This window comes from Pelecanus crispus, chromosome 3, assembly GCF_030463565.1.
Source record: "Pelecanus crispus isolate bPelCri1 chromosome 3, bPelCri1.pri, whole genome shotgun sequence".
Classification (NCBI taxonomy): Eukaryota; Metazoa; Chordata; class Aves; order Pelecaniformes; family Pelecanidae; genus Pelecanus; species Pelecanus crispus.
Window position 1 is genome coordinate 52018578 of NC_134645.1, and position 20338 is coordinate 52038915.

The following is a 20338-nucleotide window of genomic DNA, read 5'->3' on the forward strand; positions in this document are numbered from 1 at the left end:
TAAATTTGTCTCCACTATTGGTAAAAACCTCCAGTGATGCTTTCGTAATTTCTCCAAGCAGGTGCTTCACCATTCTTAATATTACCTGAAGTTAAAATGAAACAGTGACAATGACTGAATGAAAAACTGACCTTTCCCACCTTGACAGCAAGTTTGTGCTGACCTTCAAGAATCTCCCCTCTCGTTAAAAAGCCCATTTCAGATTTCCCTCAGGTGATTTCCTACACCTCTAACTCCTTCTTCACTACTCTCCCATGGACAGAATACAGCCTTTAAGGTTTTATCAGTACTAACATCGCTTCATTCGTTCATTTGACACTGAGGTTCATACAAGCACCGTTGCTGTATACCCACACCCAAGAACGTGAAATACTTGATCACTGATATTCATAAAATCTACCAGAACCCTTTGTGCAGACCTGAACAATTACTCCTTGCCATCCTGTATTTGTGCTACTGATTGCATTTTTAAATTCAGGTCATTCAGCTTCTTCTTAGTAAAATGAATGACATGTATTTCAGAAGACTTCCTCAGTTTGCCAGTTTAGTAAGTCTAATTCTGTCCTTCCTTCTTTCCCAGATTATCACTGTTAGCAAGATCAACGAGCATATTCTCTCGCATCAATCTGCCCATCACTGAAAGATTTGACTCTCACTCGTCACAGAACACACTGCTGTGGAATCTTACCTCTACAAATCCTTCATTCAGTTACACCATAGATAAATTAGCCATGAAGTAGAAAAAACACTGGAGAAAGCAGAAGTGAAACCAAATTTACAGGAGTTGCTGGCCTTAAAAATACTCTCTCAGTAAACAGCTTACTGTTTACAACTTAACCAGAAGAAATCTAAGTACCTGAGTCTGGTCTGCCATCAGAACTGCGAAATTCCTGCATTCTCTTCTCCAGTTTTTGCTGTCGCCGCCGTTTCATAACCACCTCGGGATTGGATATTGTGCGAGTGAAGCTGGTCTCGGGCATATCTTTGTAAACTTCAGCTGCAAGGCGAGAATTCTCGCTGCCCAGTTAGTTTAAATAAAAAGAAAAAATTGTCATTAATAGCTTAAAATACATATATACTCATCACTTCATGAAGGATAAAAGCCAAGAAGAATCCATGCACACAGGAGATCAATTAAGTTATTGTAAGATGGTTTCTACATGAACTTCACTTTTGCTAGGATTAACACTGTTCATGTACACATGCTCACCTGAAATAGAGAACAACTGATTTAAGTATTGATGGTTGCTAGTTTTCAAAGAAAAAAAAAAAAAAGAGGCCTTCTACCTCTTGGTGAGGGGAGGGGGGGAAGGCACTAAAGAAACTTTACATTATACACCTAACTTTATTCTGATTTACAATATTGCAAATCATGTGGAAGCAGAGTTAGCATGTGCTTGCAGCTCATGCTTTTTCTTTTGCTAACGCACTTAAATACAGTTCTATTTTAATTTTTAAAAATTAAGATCAAGCTAAATAACAGCACAGAATACTGGAAAGATCATGCTGACATCTGAAGAACATTGCAAACATAACCATGCAGAGCAGTACCACACGTATGAAAAACAATCACGAACTCAAAAAAAGAAAAAAAAAATTAAAAAAAATCAAGCTGAGCAGCTAAATCATCTATTATTTGTCAACCAGTCAACTAATTTCTTTCATCTCTGAGAATCTGTTATCCATTAGTAAGTATTCATCATTCATTTTCTTTCCATGTTAAAAATCCACTATTAATGATTTTTTTTTCTGGTGTATTACATATGAAACCTATAGAATCTAGTACAGAGACAAAGCTTAAATTAATGTAGACCCTTCTCAACTTTCTAGTTCTACATACAGTTATTCATGCCTGACTCCTGTGCTCCAGTTTTCTGTACAAGGATTAACGTATGTCCTGCCCTGTCTCAACTGATAAGGTGCAGCAGATTTGGGAGCAGGAGTCGAAGAACCTAGAAGACTGCCTACCAAAATACATCTCGGAGAAAACCAAACTGATAGTCAGGTGGCAAGTCAAATGCAAACACCTACACATACTCATTTTTCTGGCAAAAGACAGAACAATCAAACATAAGGAGAGAAATAAACCCACTCCAGAGTAAACGCTCAAAAATAAACATAGTGGGGAAAGTGCATGTCACCAAGCATGTGTCAATTTCTGTAAAAGAAAAAAAGATGGGAAAAAAGCTTATTTAGAATAGAATCATAGAATGCTTTGGGTTGGAGGGGACCTTTAGAGGTCATCTAGTCCAACCCCCCTGCAGTGAGCAGGGACAAACCTTGAGGCAAAATGTACATACAAACCACAGAAATTGCCATCACATTTTGGTTTATGATGACATTGCAACCATGTCAACTACTTAATTCTGAAAGGAACAACAACTTATTTGGTAGAGAGTGGGAATCCTTTAAAGTAAGACGTAGGTTATATGAACTGATCAAAGTTTAAAACACTTACATATCATCCCCATGAAGAAGTCTATCATCTTTATCTGATGCTTGTCGCAACGCCTCTTTTTCACGCCTCTTTTTTTCTTTTTTTTCTTTTTTTGAGAGAGTTCGTTTGAAATTCTGAATTACTCCCTCTTTTTCCTGTTTCTCGGGGCCATTGCTCTGAGCCTTCTGAAATAAATCAGTTTAAAACAACTTCCATCATTTTTAGTCTAATGAAAAGTTAGTATTGGTTTTAACTTTCCAGATAAATCTGATTAAGACATAGTATCACTAACACAAAACCAATACTCCAGACAACAATACTCCATTACACAGGGATGGGACTAATACTCTCCAAGATAACAGAGAAGGCAAAAGTAATTTCATCTTCCAAAGCAAGTATGAACTGATTAAGCACCTTGCACTCAAGAAAGCGAAGGAACAGCAGAATTTTACTTGAATAATGCCTACTATCTACTTGGCCTTGAAGATTAACTGAAGGCTGCAAAACACATTTCTGCCTCCCAGTAAAAATACTTCACAAAATGAGACTGCACTTAATCTGTTTTCAAGACAACTGTGTTGGAGCATCAGATAAGAATAAACTGCAGAAGGAAAAACATTATAGAGGACATTTCCCCTATGGTGTATTTTCCTGAGTTGTCCTTCCAGTGTTTTCTTCTCCAATTCCTGCTCCTTGCATACACAAGATACCTGTAATCCTAGGCTCATCTGCCTTCTGTAGAGAAAATAATAGAAGATGAGAGAAAGAAGATGCAGGGTTTTTTGCTTCTATCAGGAAGTGAAGACAGAGAAGGAAAATTGTAGATTACTTAATTCAATGAATAGGAATGGCAAGCCTGGTAGGTGTAATACAAGGCATCATTAATTTTCTCTCCCCACCTCTAACATGAATGTATCCCGTAGTCAAAAGCGTAGTGCAAGAACAGCTCATGTACCTACACCCAAAGCACCTTTAAAATTAACAAGCTCTAATTCCAAGAGCAAAAGAAATTTAGTGCTTAGCCCAAGATGAAAAACTTGTCTGAAAATAGCCCACACTAAAGAGCATGTTTTCCATAGCTATAAACATCCAAGTTAGAGATAATATATATAATTATATGACTTCAGGAGCCAAAGTCTGATCTAATTTAATGTTTAAATGACTAATATTAAAAAAAAAAAAAAAAAGCTTTTGTATTGCTTATGTTCACATGTCCCTCATTTTGCATTTGGAAGGAAAAAAAGAAAAAACCTCCCCAAAAGGAAAGAGGGTCCCATCAGCTTTGTTAAGAAACAGAATGTTACCTGGGGAGGTAATAATTTTTAGTTATTTAAATCCCTCTGGCATCCCCTTTTAAAGGCTCTGCAAGAGGTAGGATTACCCCCTAGGTGTTTGGCATCATATACTATTTGAGGAAATTTTTAATTCATCATATTAGAACAAAGCAAGCTCTAAGTTCTCCAGGCATTATATGCTCCAGTACTAGACAGCTACACAGATCAAAGCACCACAAGCCATCTGAAAGATCACAAAAATGCTGTGCTGCGAAGATGCATTTTAACTATTTAAAAAGACATGCTCTAGATATCAAAGGTCAGCAGCAGCAGTTGTTTTCAGGAATTAGAAAAGTAGAAATTATGTTTTGCTATATAAGCAAGGCCCGCACATTTCAAAACTGCTGTTACCACTAGCATACTCATTAAAGACTCACCTTTGGAGGAAGTGTATCATTTTCATTCTTGAGAACAAATCTTCCCTCTCGATCATCTTTGTTCCAGTTTAATTGTACAACAAGAGGCTTTTCATCTACATCTAATCTTCTTTCTTCTTCAAAAAAATGAAAAGCAGTAACAGTTACTTGGCACCTCAAGAGCAAAGATATTTAGAAACAAGTTATGCTCTTAAAAAAAACCAAAGGGTTTGCTGAACAGTACACATCAGTTGATGTTTACCTGTTGAGTATAGGGACAGAAAGCCTGGGGAAGCAGAAATATATGTCCCCTTTCCAGCAACCAGCCTAAGCGCATTCCTTCTATCTACATAAGCTACAGGTCCACATAAAATAGTCCTGCATATCTCCTTTGTCAGAACTGAAGTCTGGGAATACAAGATTATCACTCAGGAGGAGAAGTTACATCTACAGTTATAATGTTTCAAACTTTATAACTTCATGAGACTTCCAAATACTCATTTTCCTTATTTTAAATTTAACCAGTCTGATTGTGGCCCAGGGACTACTATTCTGCACAAATACGTGCAAAGACTGCACAAAAATAAACCAAATTATGAAAAAAAATCCATTATGCATATATACTAGACAACATTTCATTTAGTATACTGAGTGTATTATAACTATTTTAAGTATATGAAAAAAATCTTAAAGAGAGTGGTTAAAAAAAATTGAACATTTTGCCATTTGATCTCCCTTCTAGAAGTAGGAGACAGTACATATACATAGCACAGCAATGATGTCTTTGCAGTTACATTTTATTTAATGAGAAACACTCCTATTGAATGAGGTGCCTCTCTTATGAGCCACGTTTTAAGCAACAGGAATTTGCTCTGCAAAGGATACCATTTCATTTTGACTACAGGTACAGTGCTAAAGCAGAAAAAACACATACTATTCATTGCTTAAATAAGTGATGACACATGCACTTTTCCCTAATCCCATATAATTCACATCATCATTCGCAGATGTGACACATATCCCAATAAACTTCCATTCTCTATCTTAAATTATTCTCAGTCTTTCAAAAGCAGAATTTAAGGTAGTTAAACCACTTGTGTAAGCATCCGAAGTACAAAAAAGAAAAAAAACATGACAAAAAGCTAGTTTCTCCTATTCCTGTCTCCACCACCAACACAAACACTACCACCTTCCAACCTGAACCCTTCTACTGGGGTGAGGAGACACAAATGCTAGCACCATCAAAACGCTATTTAGATATCGAAGTTCTTCACAAGTAGCAGGAAAGGATCTGTTTAAGAAACACAGTGGCTTCCCCCAATTTAGCAGTAAAGGAAGATGCATTATAAGGCTACCTATCAAAGGCCCACAACATCAAAGAACTGAGGATGTACTCGTAAGTGCTCCAATTTAACACTCCTGTTCTCCCATTACAAATTTAGTCTTTACCTACTAGTCCTAAAAATAGCAACTCTCATAAATGTCAACAAACTAACAGGATGTCAAGTATAGCATTTAATAGATTGTAATCAAAGCTTACAGAAACTGCAGGCCTGATATGTGTTACTTACATTTTGAAATACCACTCCCCCATGAAACAATTAGTGGCAATGTACTTAGGAACAAAAAACCGAAGTCTTATGTGGTTCAGAAGCTGGGGGCAAACCTAAAAGATATTTTGGCTGGAGGTGGATAGGAAGGTGGCTGTAGATGCACGAAAGACTTCGTGAATAAATACTAACCTCCACTGACATGCACCTCATAAAGCGAGTATTTAGGGGATGACAACATTCGCATGTCTGGTCGAAACTTCTCTGCAAGAGTTTCTATCACATCTTGAGTTGTGGCAGTACTAGAGACACGGATACATTTTGTTGCAAAATTTCCAGCTGCTTTGTCTTGAAAGTAGAATCTCATTACTCCATGAAACTCCAGATCCTGTAAAGAAATAGAAATACAAATCTGAGTGCTGGCTAACAGTTGTAAGGTTGAGTTCTTTTATTATTTATTAGTTACAAATGTATTATGAAAATATGAGACATTCAAATATTGCACTGGTTTTCAAAATTTTGAGGACAGTAGAATTTGCTAACTAGGACACCATAAACTTGAAAAACCACGGATATTCTGTAAAAAGAAATTAAGTACTCTATATTCCTGAAAACAGTTAAAACTTGAATCTTTAAGTATTAAAATTTACAGCTATTGTCAGGTTTACCTGAAGGATAATTAATAAAAAAAATTTTTTTGAAACCAGAAATGTATCTTGAGACTGATCTCAATATATTTTGTTACCCAGAGCAGGCCCCTGTATCCCATGTCTCTAAGAGTGCAGGCTAAACATGCTCGAGGAACAGCAACGTGTCTCAGAGAGAACAGCTTTCTGTCACAGCAATCGTAGCATCATCTTTTCTCTCCTTTTTCTCCCCCTTCACGCGCTCCTCTCTCTTATGTCAGCATCTGTTTGTACCAGAAACAGCCTGTTCAGGAAGCTAAATAATTTGATTTGTTTTGGTTTATATTTTCAGAAAGGTTAGTCTTTGGTACAGCTCCCTAAACACTCTGGGAGGGAAGAAAAGCTCCAGTACCAACACAAGGCAAAAGGGAGGGAAGAAAGGGGCTACAACTGTTAACGAGGTGGCTAAACCACAGCTGCAACATTCTGTTCAAACTATTGTAAATTCACATCCTCAAATATTTTCCTTAGCCATCAGAGTCCTGTCCTCCACTCCAGCCTACCAAACTGCATGAGGATATTGGCTGTTCATGCAGCTCCACTACTGGCCTGAACACCACCTGCAAATTCAAATTGCACTTCCCCAGTGGTCACCACATGGCCAACTCTTGCCCCTTGCATAAATCCCAGCACCCATGGGGCACCAAGAAGATTCGAGCGCCCTAGTTGACATTGCCAAGTTTACCCTACAGTTTAACAATCACTGCTCCGGTCTTCACTTTCTAGAGGCTTTGAAATAGGTGTCGAATATAGGGGTAGAGTCATGCTAAGCACAGCCCTTTCCAGTACTACACCTCATCACACAAAACACATCTCAACATTTCTTTGAACGGCAAAGAACCTGAGATATTTCTTGAAGCTACCCTATCATTCAGAAGACCTCTGGGGGGAAAAAACCCAACTCCCCAAAAAAACCAACCCCCAAAACCCCACAAAACCCTCAAAAAACCCAACCAACCAACAACCAGTGTTAAAACCTACACTAAGACAAACATCTCAGCCACACAGACATACACAGAAGCAAGCATCACTCTTCCCAGGGTGTTCCCAAGCCTGCACCAATATAGCAGTCAAATACAAATGCACCGTGGACCTAGACAATGGCTGATTTTGGTTTATTCTCTGTTGTTATCCTTACAATTTATAGAATTAATCCTTCTGAGCCTAAATTGGTGTTCCCACAGAACTATCTACTGTAATCCCAAACTAGTGTTCCTTCCTGCAAGGAGTTACAGGTTCCACATGCCTCACTTCAGCTTAACTGCAATTATTCAAAAGCGGGTCTCGATTCTTCTACCCTCACCTCTGCAAAGCATCCTATCCACTTCATTTCTTGTCTCTCATTATCCATCTCTAATTATTAACTAATTACCCATATGAGGGCTTACCTCTCTCATGCAGAAGGCTACCGAATGGCTTCTGGAAATCCTACCTACCACAGCAAACTGGAATTCCCTTACATGTACTTTTGCTAACTCCTTTGGTGAGCTCCAAAAAGTTTAAGGCACAACTTCTTTTCACAAAGCTTTGTTGACCGTTCCACCATCTATTATAATTACCACGTGTCCATGAAATCTGTACATTACTGTAGTTTCTCATCAGCACAGCCACCATCCTGAGTAAATGCCCTTTTAATACTAGGCTCACACTGCATTTATATCCAATGACCTAAAGGTGTCTAGCTAAAGGAGTCATTATGTACCAGTAATAGTAAAATTACTTCATCCCTCACTTTCTATTGAGTTATTGCATGAACATTGTCTGGTTTTAGCAACTCGCTTTCGTGTTGTCCATTTGTTCTCGAAACTCTTAACAAAAGCTGACCTGAGAGAGAGTTCCTCTGAGAAGTTACCTGTAAAAGGTTCTTGGCAGGGCAACCTTTCCAAGATTTTCAAGAATGAACACAGATGCAAAGCAAAGGTTTTCTGCTATCATCTTATCTTCTGAAAGTTTCTTTTATAAAGTGATCATCTTGTGGCCCTATGGCTTGTGGTAGGTTAGCTACTACTTACGTGTTGAAAGACAGTTATTATTAAAGACTTTTCAAAATTTATTTCTCAAATTCTTTTGTTCTATCTTATGCTTTTATATTCTACTTGCCAGATTTTATATCCTTACAATTTTCCTCATTTGGATACTACTTCAGCTTTCTAATAACTATCTTTGCCTGATGTTCAGCCATGCCAGCTTCCTTTCACACTTCCCTTGATAGCTGGCATGCTTTTGGTCTGTACCTCCAGCACGACATCTTTACTTCTTGGCAGGTGGCAACTACTTTGCTACTAGTTGCCTCTTTTAGCTTTAACAAGCTTCCCTAGCATAGCTATGCTGTATTTCCAATCGAGTTGGACAATTTTGCAGTTCCTGCAAGAAACGAGAGCCTTCTCGCAGGTAACATTGTGAGCCATATCCCACACACTTTTGGACCAATTTAAATGGTTGCCTCTTCTGTAAATACTCCTTAATCATGATGCTTCACAAAACAGCCATGACTATTATTATAACCAACATAAGGTTTTGATCCACTTGGTGGTGGTTGCAAAAGATGATGACACATGAGCTTTCTGCAAAAGCATCATGAAGCATAATCATATCCCATTTATAACATTTATTTCCCCTTACACAAGGTTTTCCCCACTACCATCTAAAGGTACTGCTGAAGCAAGAATTAAGAGAGATAATGAGCACACTGCAAATCTCTTTTTCAGGAGTTAAGTATTGTGTGAGATCCTATACACAGACAAGGTTCCAGGTTGGATTGTTTGGGGTTTTTTTTCTTAAGGAGAGGAGACTATTTTACTGAGAACACATTCCACTGTCCATTAGCCATGCTTTTAAATCCTATAGATTTTATTAATTCTCCATAACAACATAGCAATACCAGCAGAGATTCAAGAGCAAAGGAGCACAACACAGATCCATTCAGAGAAGATCTAGAAAACAGTTCAAGAAGCTCTCTAAACTACCAGGGGGTTGTTATTACATTTAAAGTTTTATTGCTAAAACTTATTTCTACTTCCAGACACTAACAAAGCAAAGAGGTGACAAAACTGCACTGTGAGTACTCAAGATAACGATGTTAATATAAAGCGAGATTTGTTTTCCTTTTAGAAAAGAAAGGAACACGTTCTTCTGAAGAATTGGCACTTGAGTTTTGTTTCATTGCTTTGACAATCTGGATGTGAAAACAACTGAATGCACTCACCACTGGCTGTCCCATTTCCCCCCATCCTCTTCTATGGCAGCTGCTCGTGTTCTGTCCTCACAGGCCATGCCCGCCCCCCCCCCCAAATTTTCCGAAGTTTTAGAGACACACACACAGGCAGACAGAGCGCAATTGCATCACACTGCTCTACCGCTTCCCAGTGTAAAACTCTAGTTACTTTAATGTTTCTTTTGCAGTAAGTGCCAAAATGTTCCTTTGGGCACTGCTAGAGTATTACAGTATTTAAATAAAAGTGTTCAGTGATAGAGAAGTCACTGGTTTCACATTTCAAAAAAATTAGGAGAATAGGAGATGACAAAAAAGGAAGGAAAGAAAACCCCAAAACCCAACCACCTCCCCAGTCTTCATCACTATTATGTATCATGTGCATGTGTGCACACGCTTAGCAGATCAGTAACAAAACACACACAGAGACCGTGCCACCACCCACATCAAGACTAGAAGACAGACATCACACAAATTTCCACTCTCCACTCTAACTCTGCACTGATGTGTTTATTCTTGACAGGTAAATTTCATCCTCAAACTTGCTCACTTCTGAATTTCTTTGTCAAGTCTGCCAGGTAGGTTCACTGCAGTTTATAACATGTACTTGTGTCAAGAGGAGAGGCTGAAGAATAAAAATCACTTGCCCTAAATCCAGTAGATATGCAAATATCTGTGACTGCCTAACGTAGACTTCTAAGTGGAGAAATCTCCCCAAAAGATTGGCAAGTCTCTTAAAACCATCTTTCTCTAAAGATAAGAGCTGCCATTTATAAATTACCAAAAAGAAGTCAAAATGTTTTCTGGATGTCAAAAGTGAATAATTACATAAGTGTATAAAAGCTCTTTTAAGTTCCTCTTGGGAATTTATATACATCATAAGCAATTTTAGCTTCCTCATCTAATCACATTTTAGATATTTTAACTATCTGTGGTGCAAGTCCATGGCTCCCTAGGAAGGAATGTGAGGATACAGAACAGTCTTTGGCTACACAAGTAGTCAATTTTCACAGAATTTTAATTCTGACCATACAGACTACAAAACACATTTCTTAAACCACCTAGCAAAAGTCAGCTCTTAGGCCTTTTAAATCATAAAGAACATTTTCTTTAAATACAAAGCCTAATTATGCTTTATGATCACTATCAGAACTTACAGTAGTTTCCAAAAGTATATCCGACTCAAAAGAAGATTCCAATTCACTTAATAAAAAATTGCCAGTTAAACATTGTTTCTTGGTTTTACAAACAAAAATAAGTCATATCACCTCTTCATTAGGCACAAAAAATAAATTATAAAAGTGCTTCAACTACTTAGTTACGACTTTTTGCATAAAGACAATGACAGGCAGTAACTACTTCAAAACCAACAGGTTAAACGTTCCAAAAGTGTGTCTTTAGAAAAAGAAAATAAAACCACACTAAAGCATCAGAATAGTACACTTGAAAGAACAACTTTCACAATAGCAAAAGACTGCAAAATTCTACAAAATCTTGTGAAAAACTTTGATGAAACATTCTTAGAAAACATCTGCATTCTCAGTGCTATCACCCTCCTCTGACATCCTCCTCAATGACCTCAGACCATCATCAACTGAAAAAGAACACTACAAAAGCAGGAAGCAAACAAACTTTAATACATAATAGAGTCTCACAGATCACTTAAGTCACATTTAAAACTGAAAATGTGACATACAAGTTTTCAAATCAGTCATCACAGTTTTCCATGAAGCTTCAGCAAAGCGATTCCTGTTTCTCAAAATGGTTTGTTTGATCTTTAAATCTAGCTCCCAGTTACTTACTACTAAGTAGGTATTTCTGCTTTAAAGTATGAATAATCAAGAACATCACCCATTTGAAATTATATTATACAGAAGCGCAAATAAGTAAGAGAGGCAGAGGAGAGCATCTCAAGCTTTGGTCTCAGATTACAAAGGCTGGTTACATACACACACTAAAAGTGTTAACAGTTACGGAAGACCGAGTTACTTAGTATGTCGGTTATTTGAAAATCCCCACAGAAAAACAGCTCTTTTTTTTCTTCCAACCATCCCATTATTTTTACACACGGAGAACATAATCAAGAATGAATATGAAAAACAAGTAGAAAGAGATAAGAAGAATGTGCTATAAGTAAGGTATGGAAAAAGTCTGCAACGGTGACACAGTGGGATTTGTAGCAGGGAAACCTGGACTTCCTGAAGAATCAGAGAGGCTTCTGCAAACAAAGCAGTAATATCCAGGAGCAGTAATCCATAGCCATGCTTGTGCATGAGAAAGGAAACCCCTCCTTTAAAGTGTCAGAGGAGGTAATGAGGGAGTATTATCCCAGTACATAGGACACAGCAACAAATGAGAAGATCAGGATCTCTATTCCCACAAGCCAAGCAAAGAATACTCGTAGGCTTTTAAACTACTATCCCACCAATATAAATCACAAAGCAATACATACTTCAATACTTAAGCATATTACACACTATCCATTTAGTAAACTATTTAATCTCTTGAGCAGTAGAGAATCTACAAGTTTCCCTTCAGAAATCCTCATCTGTAACCCCTCCAAGAGCCTATCTTTGATCTCTTTTAGCAGCATTGATAACACTGTTTGCCTTGCAAGTAACATTCTGCATGACTGCTTCTAGAAAATACCAAAAACCAGCATTAAGAATGTCACATCTTTCTTCCTGCCCCATTCAAATTCTACAGGCAAAAACCTACAGAAGACTAACTTCTAACTAAGCTGCAATTATTATTCAGGTACACGAACTTGTTGCTCAGGAGTTTTGCTAATAGAATATAAATCACAGTAAAACCAATCCACAGTGCAACAATTAAAATTAAAGCAAATACAAGTTGCTTTCAAATGAATACAGTTCACAATATTGATATAACAGGTCAGCCAAACAACAGTATTATCACTGCACGATATTCTGAAAGATTCGTGTAACGCCTTTGTACCTGACCCATTGTCAGTCTACAGAGTAAAATGGAATTGCTTCCTTTGCCTCTCCAAAAGCCATGAGTAGGCAACAGATCCCTGCAATTCTAATGAATATATGAATACTAAAAAGTCATTCCTACAAGATTTTAAAATCCAAACACATTAAATCACTAAGGGAGTAAGCACTGAAATTACATGAGGTTCAGGTTTCTAGCATACATTCCCAGAAGTGAATTCTCAACTTGAAACTAAAGGATAGACAATATTTTCATACACAGACTCTACAGCCAACTATTAAAAAGGAATTCCAAATAGTCTTTAAAAAAAAAAAAAAAACCACCAACCCTGTTAACTATTATAAACTGTTTTTCATGTAGTGGAGAAAAGCAATGTTCTTGCTAAGCTATTGTTTTTCAGATACCTTCAAAAAGTGCAGCCTCAAGATTATGACAGAATACCCTAAATGGTTCCAAGAGAAGAGAGGAAGAACAAAATAGATGAAAAAACAGCTCCTATAAAAATCATTTTCATCAGCTTTATTTCCTCTTCCAAACATTTGACACCTGAATCAACAAAGACTTTCCACTACAGAATGACTCATTCTGCCACAATTTACGCACACCGTAATGTTCACAAAAGCAGGACCAACAGCTGAGCTTTGTATCAGAGAGAATTATCAATAACCCACAACACAAGGAGCGTAACTAAATGAAATCCCCTCTTCATTTTCCTGAAGAAAACAAGATCTTTCCTGAAGAAAACCCCACTACAATATGAGACAAAGCCTCAAGATCAAGAAACAAGAGATACTACAAATATTTTTATAATATAAATGTAATGCAATGAAGTCATTGCAAAACCCATTGCAGTATGAGACAAATGCTACACAAATAAAATCTTAAAGGCCAAAATTCATGTCTCTAAATATAACTAACACATACCCTAAAAAAGGATTTACTTTCACAAATGCAGCTTGAATGCCCATATGAACCTTTAATTATCACTGACATAAGTATTCAGCTGTATACCTTATATGCATTCTCCCTACTTCCCATTACCTATCTGCCCACATAGCAAGATTGATTAATATAATAGCTTTTGGGATGAAACAAACATTACAGTAATCTTGAATATTTTCCTGGTGAGTCGAACACCTCACAGTTCAAAAAATTAAACTTCAGAACATACCCATCTACATGAGGCAGATGAACCAGAATATTTCCTACCTACTTCAAAACAACAAAAAAGTTGATTTCAGATTTGTATTTTGCCAAAGCCACCAGACTCAGTATGCAGCCATCAATCATGCTTCATGCTGAAAACACTTAAGTTTTCATAACCTTCTACAAAAGACACTGTTGTACAAGCAACATGAAGTGTCTTCAAGCAAGACCTACGACTCCAGAAGCAGCTACCATTTAAAAATAAACAAAAATCTTGCCAGAGTGCTCCTCAAAAGCATTACGGGCTTAACCTTCTAACTCTAATTTTCAAACTGACAGTAAATGATTGGGAAAATCTTAACAGCACTTGCAACACACAGCAACTGGCTGCCACCTGCAGGATACTTTCTGTTAAGCTGCAGTGGACAGCATCATTTAACTTTTCACAACTAACCAGAGAAAATGTAGACTGTCCTTACAAAATAAGATCTACAACAGTTAAATGAAAAACAAGAATATTTTCAACAATGAGCACTACCAACAGTTCTGTAACTATTTAACCATTCATTAGACTGCTTACATTCAAAATGCAACAAGTAAAGCTACAGGAGATTAAGTCATACCCCCTGATTAAATCAGACCCCCCTTTATAAACCGTATTGATGCTGATACAACAGCCATTCAGTGACTCTCCCAGTACCACAACACTGAGGATCTGGTAGTCACTGTCAACAGATACTTTGAAAACATGCCCCCCCAAAAAAAGAAAAAAACCCCAGTTATTTTTTGGAGACTTGTTTGAAGGAGGTGACATGACAGAAAAAAGAGGAAATGTAATTGATACACATTTGGTCTGTCAAAATACCATTAAAGTCTCTAACAACAAAACAGGGATACAGGCAGAGTACAATCATATTTGAAACCAGGTAAAAAAAAAAAAAACTAGTCAAAACCAAAACAAAGCCTACTTTGAATTAGTCATGACATACTTAAAAGCAAGAGCAAAAGTAACAAATTGTGATGGCCCTCAAGAATACATCACTTTCTGCTATTTACCTACAACCTGTCACTGTTGCAGAACTAAAACCCAAATGCTTATAAACAGCTCCAGAAAACTTGAGAAGAAAAATTAGAAGTACAGACAATCCACTATAGCTTCTTTCAGATATGTCTTTAAAAGAGATTTATTTAATCTGAATACTTTGTGTTATTTATTGTGTTAAAGACAGTTCCTTTTAAATAGTCTGATTTGGAGGAAGAGGAACACATTATTACCCCCACCTCAAACCAAAACACAACAGGAAAACTGTAAGGGGGAGAATGAAAGCTCAGGCACCGGAAGTCTGATTTTTTATTGGCATTCTACTTGCCAACCTGCCGAGCTGCAACCCCTGTATTTAAGCATCTTCAGGCATCAATCAGGCCACAGAAAAAGACTGCCCTTACTCACCTTAACATTAAAAGCGTAGCCACACAGTCACTTCAAAGCAACAGAAAATCTAGCTGCTGCAGAAAGCCCTTCCTCATACCGAGAAACTTATTCCCACCTCCTCCCTTATGCCAAGCACCAGCATCCTGCAGCTGTAAAGCAACATGAATCAGGTTAACTAACTCAGAAGGAATTTTTTTTTCCCCACTCCACACATTGTGGAGGAAGCTGTCGGAGCTAGCAGTTGGATGACGCTGTCCTTCTGCTGGCACCCTGTATTAACTTGAAGGAACCATGAAACAGCAACCTCTGCCAAACTAGACTCTTTATTCCCACTTTTGCACTAGCATCAGCACATACAGGAAGACTTTACCGCATTGTAAGCCAGCAGGTACTTTTTTTGTTGTTGTTGTTTCAGGCTATGTAGGCTTGGCATGCCTGAAATCTTTGCACAGGTCAGACAAGCACCAGACCAAAGAAGGGAGCAGAAATGTAGCAGCCAGCAGCTCATCCATCCAACATAATCTGACTGCTCTCACTTTCACACCTGCTCAGCAGCATGGTATCATCAGCAGCGCATCTGGTTGACTTGACAGCACCCAGGCAACACTTAATTGTATTTCTGTTTTCTCATGCAGTGTTTACACATTTCTGAAGGACCAGTTAAGACAATAACAGCACAGCAATAAGCCACTTCTACACATGACATTTAGAAAAAGAAACAACTTTTCTGAAGTCACAAACTAAAGTTTAGAATATTGTAGTCTTAAGGGCATTTCCATAACAGGCATACTGCAAGAATTGTTGGATACTGGAGTTACATGAAATTTTCTCTACAATTTAAAAAGATCAAATTGTTTTCCTCTGTAATAAAACCCCGGTAGAGGAACTTACTAGGAATAATCTTAAATCCATTAAAAATGACAGTGCAACTAGTTTTCAAATTGCTCAGTGAAACTAGTAAAAACTGATAAGATAATTTTAACTCAAGAACCAACAGATATCGCTAACAGAAATGCTGATGTACTTACAACAGAAATCTGCATTATTGAAACAAGCATTTCCACCAATCAAACTCATGAAGCCTAGTTTCTTGTGGCTGTCCTTCCCAAAGCTGATCACAGTTTTATTACATGTGGCACAAATAAAATTATTCCTAACATCTCCCTCCTATGTGGACTCTCTAGTGTCCAGAAGTACACACACTACATAGTGGAAAGTAAATCTCATGTCTTGTCTCTATCTGACCACATACGGCGGCAATGTCATGTTCCTGACATGGGCTGAAGGTTCAATCTAACAACCAATAGATCAATTAAAAACCAAATCTGACAAGCTGCTACCCACTGATAGGCTGACACTAACCAATACACAGAGCAGCTCAGAAACCACCCTCACTTCAGCCACCTGACATAGTATTCATTTTTATTTGCTCTCAGTGTAACCTGTATACCGAAAATACAGGAAATAAACTCTCATTGCATGACAAAAAAAATGTGATAGCAACAATCCTTTAAATAAACAGCTGTCTGGATTAATTTCTTGTAACCAGTACTGCATTTTTTACTATTTTAGTATCAAGCTTTAGTATGATGCAACGTGGTATCAAAAGAAACCATAAAAATAGGGTCATTTTTACATAATGTAAATACCATATTTATTATTCTGCTGACACATGCAGGGAAGAGTGACACAACTTCTACTGTGCAATGAGAAAACTTGATTGTGTTACATTAGTTTCTCACTCTCGTGGGATGAGCTGGAATCTGCACTATACAGGGTTAAGACACCCAGCTACACTGACTGAACTAGAAAAAGGCTGGTGCTATCTGATCTCTGCATGCAAGTGCTCTGGCAACCAGGCTAATTAGTCAGGAGTTTAAAGTAGGAATGCTAACAAGCCTAATAGGAAACAAGCACCTGATCCTCCTGGAGTAGACAAACTGCAGCAGGGCATCTATGTAAAAAAAACTGGAGACTTTAAAAAACCCCCCAAAATCCACCAAACCTAAAACCAAACAACAAAAAAAGGAAACTCAAAAACCCACAAAACACCAAAATGCACTTAGACCCTTACCTTAACACAAAACCTGTTCTTGACTGGACCTAAATGTCCCACTCTATCCTCTGAGATCGGGCGAACCCACTTCAAAAACATTTTAAGAGGAGCAAAGTATTTACTTCTTTTCTGGGGGACCTTAGGGTAGCTATGGATATGAAGAATTATACAGCCAAACAAGATGTAAGAGGATGCTATCTGGCAAAACGAGAAGTAGGCAGGACTACAATTATTGTGCACCTAAATTTGGGAAGAAAGGGGTCCCAAATGCAAAAAACCCCTCTCAATCTGTGTTCTCTTGTTCACAGCACTGTTAAGAGCTCACTGCCAAACTGACATTGCTAAAGGTTTTATAGCAGGTCAAGATCTTGCCAAAAAGCAATGTGATAGCACAGGAATTGCACCGGACTGTTGCCAGCTTCATTAACCTTATTACCCGTTTTACTACCTCAAGAGACACTAATGTGCAACATTTAAATTCGTTCCAGTTGTACAATTACTGTCGCACTGTCTTGGAATTCGGTCTACAATCATTAATTTCATACATTCCAGACCATACTGATTCAAATCCAACATTTGACTGGACTTCAAAAAGTTATTTTCCAAGTAAATTAGGTTAGTCAAGCAGGTTTGAAGGAATAATACCATTTCAAAACGTAGCCTAAAATGCAATTCTGTTGTAACAAATACTATGGAAATAGGTAGAAGAACCTCTTTTTGAGCTATTATTATTTTTCCTCTCTACCTGAAATACTTACTTTCCCCTTTACTTTTTAAGAACAAAACAACCATACTTCAGGCTATATAATTATGAACATCTACAATATTAGCTCTGTAAAAAACCCAAACTCAAAATCTGTACTGTTGAATGAAATTTAGTGAGTTCAGTTGTGTCATAGTCAAAGATGCCCAACTTCAGTGCTTACATGCAGCTTCATCTTCAGCACACACACACAAAAAGCTAAGACATCCTTCTAGTTACTTCTACCATACATCCAGAAAAAGGATATTCATTCACTACAGATACAACCAAGACAGATAGCCAAATTTACACGTGAAAACACCATACAGTTTTAGACATGATTAGAAGCATTAACTGTAACCTTTTTGAATATATTTAAAAGAAATACTGGGTCCACATTGCAACTTCCGAACAGGTGAGAGTAAAAAAAAGTTTTTAAATTCTGTCACTCAAAAACCCCTCCAGGAATTATCATTGATAATCAATGACCTGTTTATTTTTGTATTTAAAGGAACTGGGTAATTTCTTAAAACCTATGAAGCAGCTTATTAATGCCATCAGGTATCTTAGTGTTGGTTGACAGGGCTGCCAAGGGCACAGATAGCTTGGAAAAAAAAAATCTTTACAGTAGTTGTAATATTTTGGTGAAATTTATCTGTTGATAGCCTTCTCTCTGCAAATCCTACTTAATCCTGTTGTATAATCTTTGGCAACAATTTCATCAAGCACTGTGCTTGGTGAATGACATTCAGCTTCAGTTAGTTGCATTTAGAAACAACTGCTGACAAGTTAAAAAAGGGCTTTCTCTGCAGCAACACCATCTACAATATCTTCAGACTGGTAAGTGATTTTGCCCTCACTGTTTTGTGAAGCTTTCTTTTGACTATTCTCATACTACAAACAAGCTTCTCCTTTCTAACCCAAAAGCTAGTTCAAAGCAGTGCTAAACATATAAACATATTTCTTACTAAGGTAATTGCACAACCAAAATATTGTTTTGGTTCTGATTTTATTCCCTCGCTACTCTGTTTACTTTTAGATTTGAAAGAGAAGACACGGTGTAGCTATCAACATAACAATAGGCTTTAACGCTTTGTACTTCAGCTGGCAGCCTTCTTCTCATGAAGCAGCATGTTACCTTCCGATTACCTACCAGTTTCCTTTTCTCCTAGGGGGTTGGGTTCCACACTCACTCCCACCTACAATACTGTATGTTTTGCCAGACTGGAAGCAAGTTCTGAAAGCAAGTCTGAAAGGTCTCGCTCTGTAAAGAGGTTCATTTAACAAGAAAATCTCTATACGTGAGCACTTTCTTCTTTTACATACCCTCCACATTTTTATTTTCAGAACAGAACATGGAATGTACTATTCACGTCGACCTAGAAATAAATTCCCTGAAAGTTCCTAATTGCTGATTACTGGAAGGTTACTTTAGGTGAAAAATTACTCCACGTGTCCTGTTTGTACGTGGTGGTGAGGGAGCGTATGACATTAAGCTAATCCAATGGCAACTAGCAGTTACATTTGAAGGGGCTTTCCCTCTCCCTACCTACCCCCCCTCCAGCTACGTGTCATTTCAATTGCTTCAACACAAGCATTTCCGTGAACTCTAATGAGCGAGTTCAGAGAGAAAAGCCCAAAGAGAATTAATCCTAGTCCCTCAGCTTTCTTAAGAACTTCACCATGGAGTCACGTAAAACCCAATGCCGGCATAAAGGAGGGATTAAAAAAAACTGCTCAACTGAAGAAGGGGTGAGGGGAGCACTCTTTTGCTGCTAGAAAGCCATTTTACTAGCTTAAGCCGTAAATATGAATTCTCATCCTCATACTTTTCCCTTGTGTAGCTACTGGCACTCAAAATAAAACCAACAACAATAATTTACAGAAGCAAGGAATGCCTCTGTGGATCCAGAACCCCAACCAACTGAAGTATGTTAGAGGCTAGCTTTAACAGCATCTAGCAGCAATAACTTGGTTTTCTATAGAAATTCAGATATTCCATCATCCCTATCTAAACATCTATTTCACTTGTCTAAGGCTCAGCAAACAAACCATTATGAAAGTAATACAGTACTTGAAACTCAGTATAAAAGGCCTAAGAAAGGCTATTAAAATAAAAGCAGGCTATATTTCAATTAGTAAATAATTTAACTGAAGAGAACATAAGTCATATTTTTGCTTATAATACTAGAGGACACAGCATCTAAGAGCAGCATTGCATAAAATAAATACAGCTTTCTATTATTTCAACTAAAAATAACTAAATAATAACTAAAGTTACCAAATACCAAGGTGATGTTATTTTCCACTGGAAATACCATTTTCTGCAAAACGTCAGGAGCCACTGAGTACAGAGTACGTTAGAGCTACAATTACCAGCTGCTAACACTAGCCTCTGAAATACTTTTCACATCCTGGGCATAAAAAGAC

The 20338-nt window shown here is 37.6% G+C and overlaps 1 protein-coding gene across 7 annotated transcripts in view; it reads right to left on the bottom strand.

The window, feature by feature from the left end:
- AFDN (afadin, adherens junction formation factor) overlaps positions 1 to 20338 on the bottom strand; it is a 133709-nt gene that overhangs the window by 88381 nt on the left and 24990 nt on the right. For 4 of the 7 annotated variants that reach the window (XM_075707119.1, XM_075707117.1, XM_075707116.1 and 1 more), the window contains exons 2-5: positions 5870 to 6065; positions 4149 to 4261; positions 2459 to 2622; positions 857 to 1017 (exon numbers count right to left, since the gene is read on the bottom strand). In XM_075707119.1, the coding sequence (XP_075563234.1) occupies positions 857 to 1017; positions 2459 to 2622; positions 4149 to 4261; positions 5870 to 6065 (634 nt within the window). Of the gene's footprint in view, positions 1 to 856; positions 1018 to 2458; positions 2623 to 4148; positions 4265 to 5869; positions 6066 to 20338 lie in introns of those variants that run through there. The other 3 variants (XM_075707120.1, XM_075707118.1, XM_009478891.2) reach the window with 3 other exon arrangements.